The following is a 14,972-nucleotide window of genomic DNA, read 5'->3' as shown; positions in this document are numbered from 1 at the left end:
TTTCTCTCCTCCTCATCATATGTCTCCTCTACCTGAGTGCTCAGATTTAGACAAGCTCTTAGAGGATAAGGAATGTGATAGGCAAAAGGGAACACTTCTAAATCAGAAGAAATGACCCAGAAGTATAAAGGCTGACAGGGTAGGGTACATAGACGTGAGCAGAAAGCGGGTTCAAGGGGGGGGAAATGGGAACCTGCATTAACAGGTAAGCAATGTCTGAAGAGGAAAAGTTTCTCTCCCTTTTAGTTTATTTTATTGATTTCTCTGAGCACTTCCAAATGCTATATTAGCTATGAACCTGGGCATCATTACATATGTGATCTCTTATAAGGTCCGGCGTCCTTGTGCAGTAGGTAATATAAGCCTCATTTTAGAGATGATGAGAATTGATACTTAGAAAGTTTATGGATTAGACAATATTACCTGTCAAACTTATTCAATTAAAAACTAATAATAAAATTTAAAAAAAAGAAAGTTTAAGGAACCAGTCCACATACACTCAGCTAGTGCATGCCAGAGATGGAATTCCACCCCAGGGTTCTTTAACTCGAATCTGTGCCCATTTTTAATATTGTGGTATTTCTGACACTTAAATTATTCCTCAAAAGTCCAGTAAGACATTTTACTAAGCTTGTTTCCATAGAAACAGTGTCTTAAAATCATTTGTTCCTCCCTTTCTATGAATAAAACTTTGGTTTCACAGTGTGTTTAGCATGTTATCTCTCTTGGTCAGAACCCAGCTGCCATGATATAGACAAATATATATTTATAAATCTGTCTACTCCCCAGTGTGTGTAGTAATAGCCAGTAAGGGAAATTAAATTTTAAGGCGCTATGTCCTGGCAGATGGGAGACTATACGTAAACTCCATCTTTTGTAAAGGAAAGAGAAGAGCTTCTGTTTTGTGATTGTACTGATAGTTAAAGGAGAAATTAAAATGAGAGAGAGCGTATGTTCTGTATTCGGTGTAAAATTATCCTTGAGATGACCAAATGGCTCGGCTCTGGGAATTTGTGAAAGAGATAAGATCAATTTTTAAAATCGAGTTTAGAATATCATTAAAGGAATTTGATCTCTCTTCTAGTAAATACAGAAACTTTTCTAATTACTGAGGGTGCCTTAGTTTCACTTCTTTTTCACTTTCTACCTAATAGTCTTACCTCTTCACATAGACCATGCCCTCACCATCATGGTTTGAAACAAAATTTGAATCAACAAATTGATTTGTTGGTCATATTTTCAGAATTACCTCTTTCTACTAAACAGGATCTGTGTTCAAATATTTAAAAATAAATTGTTTTAGAGTTCATTTTGTCTTAGCTATCAGAATGAACAACAATTCTTCTGTCGATTTGATATTTCTCTTGTGGCTCCACAGGAGTCAATAATATTGCTGTCAGGAGCAGAGTAGGGAGAAAATGTTCCTTTTTACTGCTCCCACTGTTTTCTGAGGTAGAAAAAATGAGGATAGCAAGATTCCCCAGAGGAGGTAGCTATAGGTTTATTACAGTCTGATACTCCCTGAGTTGGAGACCAGAGCTAAAATTTTCTTCTACATTAAATCTTAAAACAGTTAAAATTGAAGTCAAATTTTCAGAAAAATTTTTTAACTAATCGTTTTTTGTTTGTTTGTGTTGGTTAACTGGTAATGCTGAATTTAAATTTGAGCTGAATGATTTTCGAATTTATTTAATGAAATTTAAATTTTAAAATTATTTTTCAGTGTCGCAGCAAAAGCCCAACTGTTTGAAAATGTTGGTTCACTTAAACCAGTTTCTTCTGGGCGGTAAGTTCTCAAAACAAAGTAAATCAATAAAATAGTGGTGACATTGTTGCCTCGTAGTGGAGTGGCAGGTCATTTTTGATAGCTCTGCCCTTCGGTTGTGCAGATGGTCAAATCCATGTCCACTGTCTCTTCACAGGAAAAGATCATGTCTGTAAACAGAATCTGTGTTACAGTGATGCTTCATTTGCTACACTCTTCATAAAAAAAAGTGTTCTAAACAGGTTTTCTAAAAAACGCAAGCTGCCATAGCCATTTGTACACCAAAGACTCCTTTGATGACCATTTGTGGAAATTTTCCAAAAGTTTATTCTTGACTTTTAAAAGTTATAGAAATTTTTCTGAAATGCATTGAAAAATAAGCTTATTCTTAATAAGCTTAATAGCCACTGTGGTGCTAATAGAGCTGCTTGCCCCAGGCAGCTTTTTTTTTTTTTTTTTGAGTAGAATACTTCATTCAGGGTTTCCAGATTTTACCTTCCACTCCATTGTTAAAAGGACACGAGTTGTTACATCTTGCTGCAATTAATGTGCTGGCTCTATGGCTACTGCTTTCCTCTTTCCATGGTCTAAATTTATTTGTCTCATCTATGGTGGGCTTTGGTTTTTCATTTGAATACGAGTATGGCAAAAATAATGGAATTTCTTAGTATTTTGATATTTCTAATATATATTTTTACTATCAGCAGCTAGTACAGGTAGGAGGCATTCAATTAATGTTTGTTATTGAAAGCATACAATTGAGAACACTTGAAGAACAAACTCTGATTTTTCCTTTGGATATACCGAGGCTGTTTTGAGCTTCCCATGTCTGAATAATTGAGTCTGTGAAGTAAAGGAATCACAGATAATTGAAGTATTGCTGTGTTGTTGTTTTAAAAGTTATTCAACCATAGAATATAGTTTCAACATTATGAAAGTATGTGGACTTTCTCAGCAAGAGTTTCTTAAGCACCTACATAATATCAGGCTTGTTTGAGTTACTAGGGATAACAATGACCTTCAAACTCTGTGTTTTCTTGTTGTTGGTTTTTTTTTTTCTCCCAAAAGCCTAGAAAGACCCTCTTGTATTAAAGGTTTTAAATCCACAGAATAGAGTCACATTGGGATCTTTCTAGGATGTTGGTCAGTGTAACACATTTATATAGCAGGTCCCAGAATACTGGCATATATCTTACCTCTATCTGTAGTATCTTTACCTTCTTCCTTTTTTATCAAGGCATGGTGAAAACTAGGCACCATGCATGTCAGAGCAAACATCACATCTCTGAAAGTGTCATCATTTTTAGGCCTTAGTGTAAGGGATTTAATCTTGGTACTTTTGTCTGGTTATATGGCTGAATTGCTCCACTAGATGGAGCTGTTTTATTATGAAGCTCTAAACAAGTCTTAAGAACTCAAGTATTGTAATCAAAGAAGTACTCCCATAGAGCTTTAAGAAGACAAGCTATTAATGAAACAAATCAGAATGATGTCATATCATAAAGATATACTCAGATGTTCAACAATCAACCTATTCATTTTAAATATGCGTTTTACATTCTAAATACTACTCTAAATCAACTTTAATGGCTGTCAGCTTAAACTTAGAGCTCGTTCAGTGGTACGTTGACAAGTCCCGTCTTTCTCTGTCAACTAGTGCACAGCACTGGATTGTGTCGTGACGTTTCACCAAGAGATGGGGCAGTGGAACACAGTGGCTCTTTTATTCAAATTCTTGGTCCACCACTTCCTAGTTGTATAACCTTGGAGTTACATATTTAAGAAATCTATTCTCTTTATCTGTAAAAGGAAGGTCATGATTCTGTTTTTGCCAAATTTTTGTAAATCTCAAATACACTGCAGTGTATTTGGTAAGTTTTCCATAGATGGTCTTTATAATAACAACTATTATTGTTATGATAATTTTTATTGAAACTGCTGCCTAAGACATTCAAGCTTCTAATTAATGTAATTAATGACAAACATGACCTCTTTAACTAATACTTCTTGGTACCACTAAATACAGCTGAACAATAGATAGAAGTTGAGGGTATCAACTTTACTAATCTCCTACAGTACTTATTACATGCTTCTTCTAGGGAACTCAGGGTTACCCTTGAATTGGACCTTGAAGAATAACAGAACCAGTATTGGGGAGTAGGAAGACCACCTATGCTTGTGGAAGAGACCAGCTGGGAGATTTTAGTGGATAGCCTTGAGCAATAGAAAAGTAACATCTGTGGGAGTCACTGCAGGCTCTGGGAACCACTGAGCAAAGCAGTGATCTAATCAATGATGCACCTGAATAAAACAATCCAAGTGGCTTTTCTAGGAGGTTGTGGAGGGCAGAGAACAGTCAACCAGTTAGCATGGAATTGGTGAGATTTAAGAAGGCCTTAATTAGTGTAGTAACAAAACCATGAAAAGCAATAAGGAGACTTTTATGGATAGGACCACGGATTGGGCAACTGCTTTGGTAGTGGAGTGAAAGACAGATAAAGAAGATTCCAAGTCTTTCAGATTGAGTGTCAGAAAGAATGGTAATTTAGTTTCTGATCTCAGCTTGTATGAGTACATGGGGGAAAGGAAAATGTTGGCCATAACCTTTGAGGAGCCTGAGGAACATGTGAGCTGGAACCAGAAGAAAGCATGGAATTTGATGCCATTTGAGAACTTCTGTCTACACAGCAGTTACTCTCCATAGATGAAGGTGGGGCTTATTGAGTAAAAAGGAAAAGACCATTGATTGGTCTTTGGGAAATGGTTTCATTTAAGGGTCTGGCAGAGTAGAATGTGAAGGAATGATCAGGAAGAGGAGGTATAGTCAACGTGGTAGAAGCTGCAAAAATGTCAAGGAGGACATTGGTTTTAATTTTAAGACATATGTTACTTCTTTGTAATCTTAAAAAAATATTATCTGTGTGCATTTCTACTCCCTTCAGAAGTGAAATTATCAACACACAGAAAGTATAAGAGATTGTGTGAGTTTATTATTGTTAGGTGGCCCTCTAGAAAACATTGAATCAATTTCAATTGGCGAATTCTTTATTTTGCTTATGATTAAGGTAAGCATTGTGAATTTTGCACACTGACCCTGCCAAACCTCTGTAAGTCTACTCGTCAGCATTAGGCAGCATTTAGAATTAGGAATGGGGCTTGTGATCACCTCATCTTCCGGTTGGTAAGGGAAGAAATGGCTTTCAGGATGGTGAATGTCATTATCTTACTCCCCGTGCAGTAAGAAGCAGGATTTTCAAAATCCTTTTCAAAGGATATTAGAATCTTTTGAAGAGAAACTCAATAGGTTACAGTGTTATTTTCACATCTTGTTCAATACACAAGGCAGTAAAAGAGGAAGCATTAGCACCTGGAGAGAAAACTTCACTGTTGCAGAAGTCTGCATTAAATTATCAAAGCTCTCTGCTGAGTTAACACCTGTAGTTACAGAGCTCAGCAGAGAAAATTATACCTGTCTAGACACATGCACAGATAATTGAAAAGTCATGACAGATATTTTTTGTGCTGTATATTTTTGACACATTTAACAATATCCATTTATTTAGTGATATAATTATTCAGCATGCCCCTTCCTACCATCTAATCGTATAAGATACTATAAAGAGAACTTTCATGTCTAAATATTAATAAAGATAGTTGCCTTTTAAAGTGCAATTTCAAAAATTATATCATTGCAAGGATTATTGTATTGTAATCATTTCTGTAACTCTGGAAATTGTTTCTTTATGCATCTCTTAATTTATTTTAAGGACTCAAAGCAATAAAACAATGTTTATTGGGGGAAATTGTTGCTAGAAAATTTGACGTTTTTCGTTTTTTTTGGAAAACCTTTACATATTTTTAGAGAAATGGCTCTGCAACCCTCAGTTACATCAGATGTTGGATCAAATGATTATATTTGACTAGAAGATTTATAAGAAAAACTATTATTTTTTCTATTTAAGATTTCCATAGTCTGATTCTTAGAAGTCTTTAGGACTCGGTAGCATCCTCTCCCCAAACCCTCCCACCCATATCACCAACACAGACATGTGCACGCACACACACATTCCTGCAGGCTTCTCTCTCTCCCCCTCCTTCCCTTTCCCTGTCCCTCTCTCTCTGCTTTTCTCTGTCTCTCCCTCTCTCCCTCTCTCTTTCTCTCCTTTTTTCCCTCTCTCCCCTTTCGTGTAAAGCCCTGTCCATGTCTGAGTGCCTCCATTTCCTCAATGTTTCCTTAAACATTGTTTCATTGGAATCATTCCAAAACTGACTGCTTCAGGATCCCCTAGCAAACTTTCCGAAAGTACAGCCTGAGACTCAGAAGCAGACTCTGGGGGCAGGGCCAGAATTTTCCTCTATAAGCTTTCCAATTTTCAGATATCCACTTGGAAACCCTGGTTTAAATGACCTAGCTTTATTCAGGAAGTGTAGAGATAAGACGACCTAGGTTCTAGCCCCAAAAGGGAAATGTAATATGGTAACAATACTGCTTTAAGAGAGCTGCAAATGGCAAACACTGTTAATGCTTCTTTGTGGATAAAGTACTGGGATCAAAGGGAAGAAAGACAGGTGCTTTGAATTTTTTTTTATTGGCAAATATTACATTCTTTTTTTTTTTTTTCTTTTAAAGGGGAACAGGACTTTTTTTGGGGAACAGTGTGTACTTCCAGGACTTTTTTTCCAAGTGAAGTTGTTGTCCTTTCAATCTTAGTTGTGGAGGGTGCCGTTCAGCTTCAAGTTGTTGTCCTTTCAGTCTTAGTTGTGGAGGGCGCAGCTCAGCTCCAGGTCCAGTTGCCGTTTCTAGTTGCAGGGGGCGCAGCCCACCATCCCTTGCGGGAGTCGAACAGGCAACCTTGTGGTTGAGAGGACGCACTCCAACCAACTGAGCCATCCTGGAGCTCAGTGGCAATTCAGCTCAGTGGCAACTCAGCTCAAGGAGCCGTGTTCAATCTTAGTTTCAGGGGGCGGAGCCCACCATCCCTTGCGAGACTCGAGGAATTGAACCGGCAACCTTGTGGTTGAGAGCCCACTGGCCCATGTGGGAATTGAACCGGCAGCCTTCTGAGTTAAGAGCATGGAGCTCCAACCGCCTGAGCCACCGGGCCGGCCCAAATATTACATTCTTGATATTATTATATAAAGCAACCATTTTCCTACATCTTCACAAGCATTAAGTGCAATATTTTAAATTAATGTTTGAAATCTTACTTAGTTTTTATTAAATTTATTGGTGTGATATTGGTTAATAAAATTATATAGGTTTCAAGTGTACAATTGTAGAATACATCATCTATACGTTGTATTGTGTGTTCAGTTCTCCTTCCATCACCATGTATTTGACCCCCTTTACCTTGTTCTACCAACCCCTTCCCTCTTATCCTCTGGTAACCACTAAACTGTTATCTGTGTCTATGAGTTTTTGTTTGTTTGTTTGTCTTGTTCATTTGTTGCTTTCAATTTTATATCCCACATATGAATGAAATCATATAATTCTCTACTTTTTCTCTCTGACTTATTTGGCTTAGAATGATAATCTCAAGATCCATCTATGCTGCTGCAAGTATCAGTATTTCATCTTTTCTTTTGGCCATGTGATATTCCATTGTATATATGTTCCACATCTTTATCCAGTCATCTATTGAAGGACACTTGTTGTTTCCATGTCTCAGCCACTGTGAATAATGCTGCAATGAACATAGGGATAGATATACCTTTATGGATAAATGTTTTCAGATTTTTGGGGTAGATACCCCGAGGAGGGATTGCTGGGTCATATGCTAATTCTATTCTTAATTTTTAAAGAAACCTCCATACTGTTTTCCACAGTGGCTGTACCAATTTACGTTCCCACCAACAGTATATGAGGGTTCCTTTTTCTCCACAATCTCTCTAGCACTTGTTATTAGTTGTCTTGTTGATGATAGCCATTCTAACAGATGTGAGGTGGTATCTCATTGTGGTTTTGATTTGTGTTTCCCTAATAGCTAGTGAAGTTGAGCATCTTTTCATGTTTGTTGGCCATTTGTATGTCTTCTTGGGAGAAGTGTCTGTTCACTTCCTCTGCCCATTTTTTAATTGGATTGTTTGTGTTTTTGGTTTTTGAGTTATATGAGTTCTTTATATGTTTTGGATATTAATTAGCCCCTTATCAGAGATGTTGTTTGTATATATCTTCTCCCATTCATTTGGTTGCCTGTTTGTTTTGTTGATGGTTTGTTTTGTTGTGCAGAATCTTTGTAGTTTGATGCCATCCCATTTTTTGCTTTTACTTCTCTTACCTTTGAGGTCAAATTTATAATATCCTCTCTAAGACCAGGGTCCATAAGTTTACTATCTGTGTTTTCTTTTTCAATTATATTTGACAGTCAGTATTATTTTATATAGGTTTCAGGTGTACTGTGCAGTGGTTAGACATTTATATAATTTAAGAAGTGATGCCCCTGATAAGTCCAATACCCCCTGGCACTAAACATAGTCATTACAATATTATTGACTGTGTGCCCTTTACTCTACTTTTCATCTCTGTGACTATGTTTTAACTAGCAGTTTGTACTTAGGAGTGTATGATAGGTGCCCAGGCAGCGGTTGTCCAGTGTGCGGTCAGGGAAAACCTGGCTTTCAACAAAACTCAGGGAATTTAAGATGAACTAGAAGTGCGTCACCATGTGATGTTCAAGAGGAAAGCATCTCAGAGTAAGGGCTCAGATGGACCTGAGGTGGGAATGAGTTTGGCGTGTTTAAGGAGAAGAAAGACGGCCAGTGGGACTGAAGTACAGTAGCTGAGCAGAGGCAGATACAAAAGAAGCTAGAGACCTGATGGGCATCTATAAAGCTAGAATTGGAAACCAGTTGAAGGATGGTTAGCAGGGAAGTAATGTGATCATCATAATTCTTTTTTTTAAATTGGGTAATATTGGGAAATAGTGTGTTTTTCCAGGGCCCATCAGCTCCAAGTCATTGTCCTTCAATCTAGTTGTGGAGGATGCAGCTCAGCTCCAAGTCCAGTCGCCGTTTTTAATCTTTAGTTGCAAGGGGCGTAGCCCACCATCCCATGCGGGAATTGAACCAGCAACCTTGATGTTGAGAGCTCGTGATCTAACCAACTGAGCCATCCAGCCGCCCCTCCGGAAGCTCAGCGGAAGTTCGTTGTCTTCAATCTAGGTGTGGAGGGTGCAGCTCACTGGTCCATGTGGGAATCGAACTGTGAACCCTGTTGTTCAGAGCTCGCGCTCTAACCAACTGAGCCATCCGGCCGCCCCAATCATCAGAACCTTTTTAAAACTGCCTTCTGGCTGCTCTGTAGAGAATGGATTGCAAGGGGACAAAACAGGAAGCATAGAAGATTTAGGAAGTTAGAAAGCCACACCAGAAATGATTTTGGCTTGGGTTCTGGCTGTAGTAGAGATGGTGAGAAGTAGGTGGAGTCAGGAGGAGTTATGCGTCTTACCAAAGTAAGAATGCTACAGAATAAAGGTGACTTTGACTGATGACCTGATTAGCAGCCTCAGATGATGGCTTTTTAGTGTTGGGTCAAATGTTTTTAAGTACATCTCATATACAACTCTGAAATTCTGGCTTCTCTTAAAAAACCCAGAGTATCTGGCTATATGGAGCCTGAATTTCCATCTGGTACAGATATTGGGAGCTGAGCGTTAGCTTCGCTCTTCAACAAATGGGTATACTCGCTGGTTTGCAAAGCCTCCGTATGTCCCCATCATCTATCTCCCTGACAATGAGGCTATTGTTGGTTGCCATTTCTCATCAACTTATTCACCATGCCCATCTAACTTGTTTATTATACCTGTAGGTCTTTTAATTTGGGGATCTTACCTCTGGTACTCTGAAATGGAAGAGGGAAAAAAAAAGCTTTAAGGTACCTATGAACTTCTGCAAAAGGTATAGCTGCAAAAACAGCCTACTTACCAACAATTAAACAATAGCATTCTTAAAAACCAACTTACGCTGTTTGTTATAAGCCAGGAGGTTACCCTCGGAGGCACTGCCTGGAAACATAAGGGCTTTTGGTTTGCTGTTAGTGTTCTCCAGTTACACGTCGTGTTCAGTATGTGAAAAATGCACTCATGCACACTTACATGTGCACTTTATATATATGATATTCCAATTACAACTAAAGTAATATTTTTAAGAGTAGTTTGAAGTATAAATGTACTCAATTTGAGTGTTGTTGTTTTACAAATTGTCCTTTGCTCTTTCAGCCAAGCCAAAGCCATGTACTCCTGTAAAGCAGAGCACAGCCACGAGCTCTCCTTCCCGCAGGGGGCAATATTTTCTAATGGTAAGTGCATCCATTCCCTTCTCTTTATCATCATGGGGATGATGAAGGAATAGTGTAACAATAAGAGTTTAAAGTGCAAGCCTGAAGACTCAGAATCTAGTCTAGACCTTGTCTCTCATAACCTGCACAAATGAACACAACAAATTCCTGTGGACACCAGTTTCCGAGAGAGAGAGAGAGAGAGAGAGAGAGAGAGAGAGAGAGAGAGAGAGAGAGAGGGAGGGAGGGAGAGGGAGGGAGAGGGAGGGAGAGGGAGGGAGGGGGAGGAGGGGAGGGGGAGAGGGGGAGAGGGGGAGAGGGAAAGAGAGAGAGAGAGAGAGAGAGATTAAGTGAATGCAAAACATTTCCAGCTTTAAAGGTGCTGTGACATTGTTTTGAGAGTTTCAGTGGATGCATGCAATCTGATGTGAATTTTTACCCATTTGTGTATATAATTATTTGAAGCTAATGTTGATTGAGTGACATTAATTTATTAATTTTTAATTTTTTTTCCAGTGTACCCGTCAGTGGAACCAGGATGGTTGAAGGCAACTTATGAAGGCAAAACAGGACTAGTCCCAGAAAATTATGTTGTCTTCCTCTAATGCTATTTAGTGGATGGCAGTATCTTCATGGTATCCATGGAAACAAATAAGTGCTATGATTTTATCTGACACAGATATAGGGATCAGCCCACTAAATGAAAACAGTTTCTGTCAAGTTCTATATCAGCAGACCATGTAGCTCCCTACTAATGGAAAAGAAAAAAAAAAGAGTTTGTTTGCCATTCTTTTTATTTTTGGCTGGTTTCTTATTTAAACATACCTTTCTTTCTTTTTGATAAGTAACTCTCCACAATGTCTCTTGCATAACAATTGAGAATCTCAAATATTGTGTTAAGTACTATATCCTAGAAATCTGAAAATTAGAAGTCTGATATAAGGATTTTGGGATCCGCCCTTAACTGTCTGCCATTCTCTGAGGAATCTTGAGATCATTACGTAAAATTGTAATTTAAATTGTTCATTTATTATTTTTTCTTAAAAATATACTGCTTTTATATATGATTGTTTTGCTGGTCCTAAACATTTCAAGAAAATAAGTTTTTTTAAATGTAACTTTATTTTTATTTGTTTATCAAGTAGATGATAATATTCAAAAGTAATGATGTATATGATGTCTGTAAATGAAACCAAATTAAGTCATACACTGAGTCCACTGTAAGCACTCCATCCAGCATTCCACACCTTCCACAGGCTTAGAGCAGGGATCAGCAAACTATTTCTGTAAAGGCCTGAGAGTAAGTATTTTCACCTTTGCAAGTCCTGTAGTCAACATGCCAATACTCAACTCTACCGTTGGAGCAGAAAGCAGCCATAGACAGTAAATAAACAAATGAGCGTGGCTGGGAGCCAATACCACTTTATGGACCATGAAATTTGAAGATCACCTAATTATCACAAAACATGAAATAGTCTTCTTTGACTTTTTGAAGTCCATTTTAAAATGTAAAAGCCATTTTCAGCTGATGGACCATATAAAACAGGCAGCAGGCCAGATTTGGCTCATGGATCATGGTTTGCTGACCCCTGATTTAGAGGCTGTGTAAAACTACCTTTATGACTGTGGGATTTTTATGAAATTTTACTGCATTAACATATGAATACTGATAAATCACATGCACATATCCTCTGTGAGTAGCATTATAGTGGCATCACAAAAGTATAATTACAATAAGAGGAATACAATGTAAAAGGTGTAGTATAACTTACATACAACTTAAATTCTACTTGTAACACTAAAGTGTCAAAGAATTTTATTGGTACCTGATTTTAGTTAATGAGAAATTCTCTACAAATGATAAGGATGTTGTTTTGAGATACTAGAGAAGAGCTATGCCTTCTAAAGTCTATACTTAGTTGAAACACAATCTAAACATAAAGGTACAGGATTCTTAAATTATTTTGAACCATAAAATTTTAAATAGTTTTATCACCTTCAGCAGGAATAAAATTTGTACATGGTTTTTTAAATGCCACTCAATTTACAGTATTTGGAATTTCACTGAATTTATAGAGCACAGAAATAGATATTTACTCCCCATTTATATATACCATCAGCATCTGGTCATGCATCAACCTTTGTTTCTATTATTTCTATTTCAATAATTCTAATATATTATGCCTATAAATATTTGCATCTGGCAAAGAGCCTTTCTTTTCAAGATTCCCATAAGCTGGTTACCTGCCATTTAAGTGCCACAGCGCTCGCCCACTTGGCTATAGTTTACTTGTTACTTCAGAGTTCCCCACTGTGCACACACTCAGGTATTGACTGTATAAAACTCTTTTTATGTGATATTATAATCTATAATCTCAGTCTCTTCTACTTTAAATTAATGTTTCTGGAGTAAATGGATTATATGCTCACATCTACACACAGAACTATGCCTTGGAGCATTTATGCTTTTAAAATTAAAAACTGAAGACTACATTAGAATTTAAAAGTAAAGAGACAGTAGGCAGAGTCACAACCAGAAATAAATATGAGTACATTGGAATGAAAAATATTTAATGTTATAGAAATCAGTAATATAATGAAAAAAGTCTGAAAAACTTTTTTTTTTTTTTTTTTTGCCTCCTGCTGTTGGTCTTTGTACACTATAATCAGGTGTTGCTAGAGCTTCTCGAGCTCTAGATCCTTGGTGGCCCTTCCTAGTCATAATAGCATTGCTGACACCATGTCTACCCTCTGCTGGAACAGAAGGTTGTCTTTCCGATGTACCAGTCCCTTAGTCCATACAACACCCTCAGTTTAAGCACTCTTGCCATCATCTGGCATCTTGTTAGATTAGAGCCTCTTAAAGCTAATTGAGTTTCTTTCGAAGACCAACTTGACTCAAAGGATTTTGAGATTCAGAATTCCACTTCATTTGCTGCTGCATAAAGAAATCTCAACCTTCATTTTATTTTAACATAGACCAGAGTGTTCCTGCCTCAGAGTTGTCTGTGAACTGATTGCACCAATGCTGTCAGGGATTCAAGCTTTCACTGTAAAGGGCACAGGTGTGAAGCCCAGCTCTCCGTTCTCGTGCTGAGGCGTATCTTGTGGCAGTACGTGCTGTGGTCCTCTTTTTGAAACAAGCTACAAAAATACTTATTCAATTTGTGTTTTTGTTTGAAGTTTTAACCTTATAGATGTGTGAGGGTGGCTCTTTTTTCCTTCGTACTGAGTACATGTGTAAGCAATGTACTGGAGATATACTGGATATCACGGTCATATACTGGAGAGAGACTAAAGCTGCTTTTCCCTAGACATGAATTTTCTGTAGATTAGGTATTTATGAACATTGAGAAAATCAAGATGTGTTCTCTAAATCACATGGCATATTCATTACACAAGATGGTAATGTCAGTTATTGGAAGAGATCACATTCCAAACTGTAACGATATGTCAATAATGAAACCTTAGCTTTGCAGAGACAATGTGACGTTACGTTAAGTTGCCACCTTCACACTTTGAAAACATGATGCGGGCACCCTAAGCACTGCTTACAGTATTAGTATGAGGAGGAGACTGATGAGTGTTAAATCAATCATCTGGTATGTTTTGTGAAAAGATCTTCGAGTTCAAAAACGTATGTATTTAACAAGTGGCTCTTTTGTTGTGCCATAACTCTACCTAGTCAGTCAACTGAAGGCTTTTTCTGTTGTGTTGTGTGAATATGTATGAACAGTAAAATAATGCTTGTATTCCTGTAAAGTCCATGACGTATGAGGAAGTGCCATTTCTCCTTGTTTGATGTGAGTGATTTTGCTAATTGTGTTCGTACCGTGCTTTGTAATATGAATGAGAAAAACCAGGTTTCCCAACAGTGGCTTGACTGCTGGCTCTTTCAGTGACGGTGGAGGGAAAAACATGTACCTTCCAATCCCGAAGGATCCAGGTTCCCAAGTAGGAAAATAAAAGATACATGATGACTTTTATTTTATTCTTATTCTAGATACATTTTTTACATATTGTGGTATGCCTTCTAAATTTCCACTATGTTATCAGGAAAATAAACCTGTCACCGTAATCTTGTGAAGGTAACACTCTGCTAACCTTACTCCCAGCCTCAAATCTGTGTCTCATGTGAAAAAGGATATTATCCACATGGATGTTGGTGTAAGAGAGTCCCCAAAGCCTTTTTTCAAACTTCAATTTGTAGCGCACCCCACAAATTATTTCTTCAGGATGTTTTCAGTAGCATTTAAAATCCCAATTTGATTCATACTCAATTAACTGAAGCAAGAGGCAGACCAATTTAGGAACAGATTTTGTTCTTTGGTTTTATAATACATTTGTAATTTGCAGCTGTTACTCTGTCCTAAAATCACTGGGTAGGACCTCAAAATCATCTCTCCTGGTAAAGAAAAAAAGCAGAGACTTGACAGTTGTCCAGAAGTTATTTTCCACCTGACAAAATGTTTCCAACTTAGACTAGAAATTGCTGTTTAATTTTGCCATGTACATATATGTAGTTACCTTCCAAAATCAAAACACTTTTTACAAATGAGGTTCACCTTTCTGAATAGGCCATATCCCGGCTGTCTCCTGTGGATCCACAGATTTAATATGAGGTTTTTATCAATTAGTCTCACGTCTCCCCAATACTAAATTGTGTCTGTCCATTGTCACTAATATGTTCCTGCTTCAGATGTGCAGTTTCTACTTGGTAGTAACCACATAAAAACTCATGAATGACATGGACTTTAGAAGATCTGACCAATACATAGCTTTTTTTTTAGAGTAGCTGTATCCGCTATTTTAAATAAAGAATCTCAAATAAGAATGTGGGCAGTACTCACAGCAAACCACTGGCAGAAAACTGATCTGCATATTCTAGACCAATGTTTAGAAGCGGTTGTAGTAAGTAGGGAGCCCAGCAGG

General features: G+C 37.6%; 1 protein-coding gene across 1 annotated transcript in view; it reads left to right on the top strand.

Moving 5' to 3' along the window:
• Positions 1–10,813, top strand: part of ARHGAP42 (Rho GTPase activating protein 42) — a 253,545-nt gene extending 242,732 nt beyond the window's left edge. The window contains exons 22-24 of the mRNA XM_019741698.3: positions 1,724–1,786; positions 9,982–10,061; positions 10,557–10,813. Of these exons, the coding sequence (XP_019597257.1) occupies positions 1,724–1,786; positions 9,982–10,061; positions 10,557–10,645 (232 nt within the window). The 3' untranslated portion in view covers positions 10,646–10,813. The remainder of the gene's footprint in view (positions 1–1,723; positions 1,787–9,981; positions 10,062–10,556) is intronic.
• Positions 10,814–14,972: the final 4,159 nt, after the last annotated feature.

This window comes from Rhinolophus sinicus, chromosome 14, assembly GCF_057876585.1.
Source record: "Rhinolophus sinicus isolate RSI-liver-muscle chromosome 14, RSI-T2T, whole genome shotgun sequence".
In the NCBI taxonomy this organism is placed as follows: Eukaryota; Metazoa; Chordata; class Mammalia; order Chiroptera; family Rhinolophidae; genus Rhinolophus; species Rhinolophus sinicus.
This window is presented reverse-complemented; position numbering and strand designations above follow the sequence as displayed.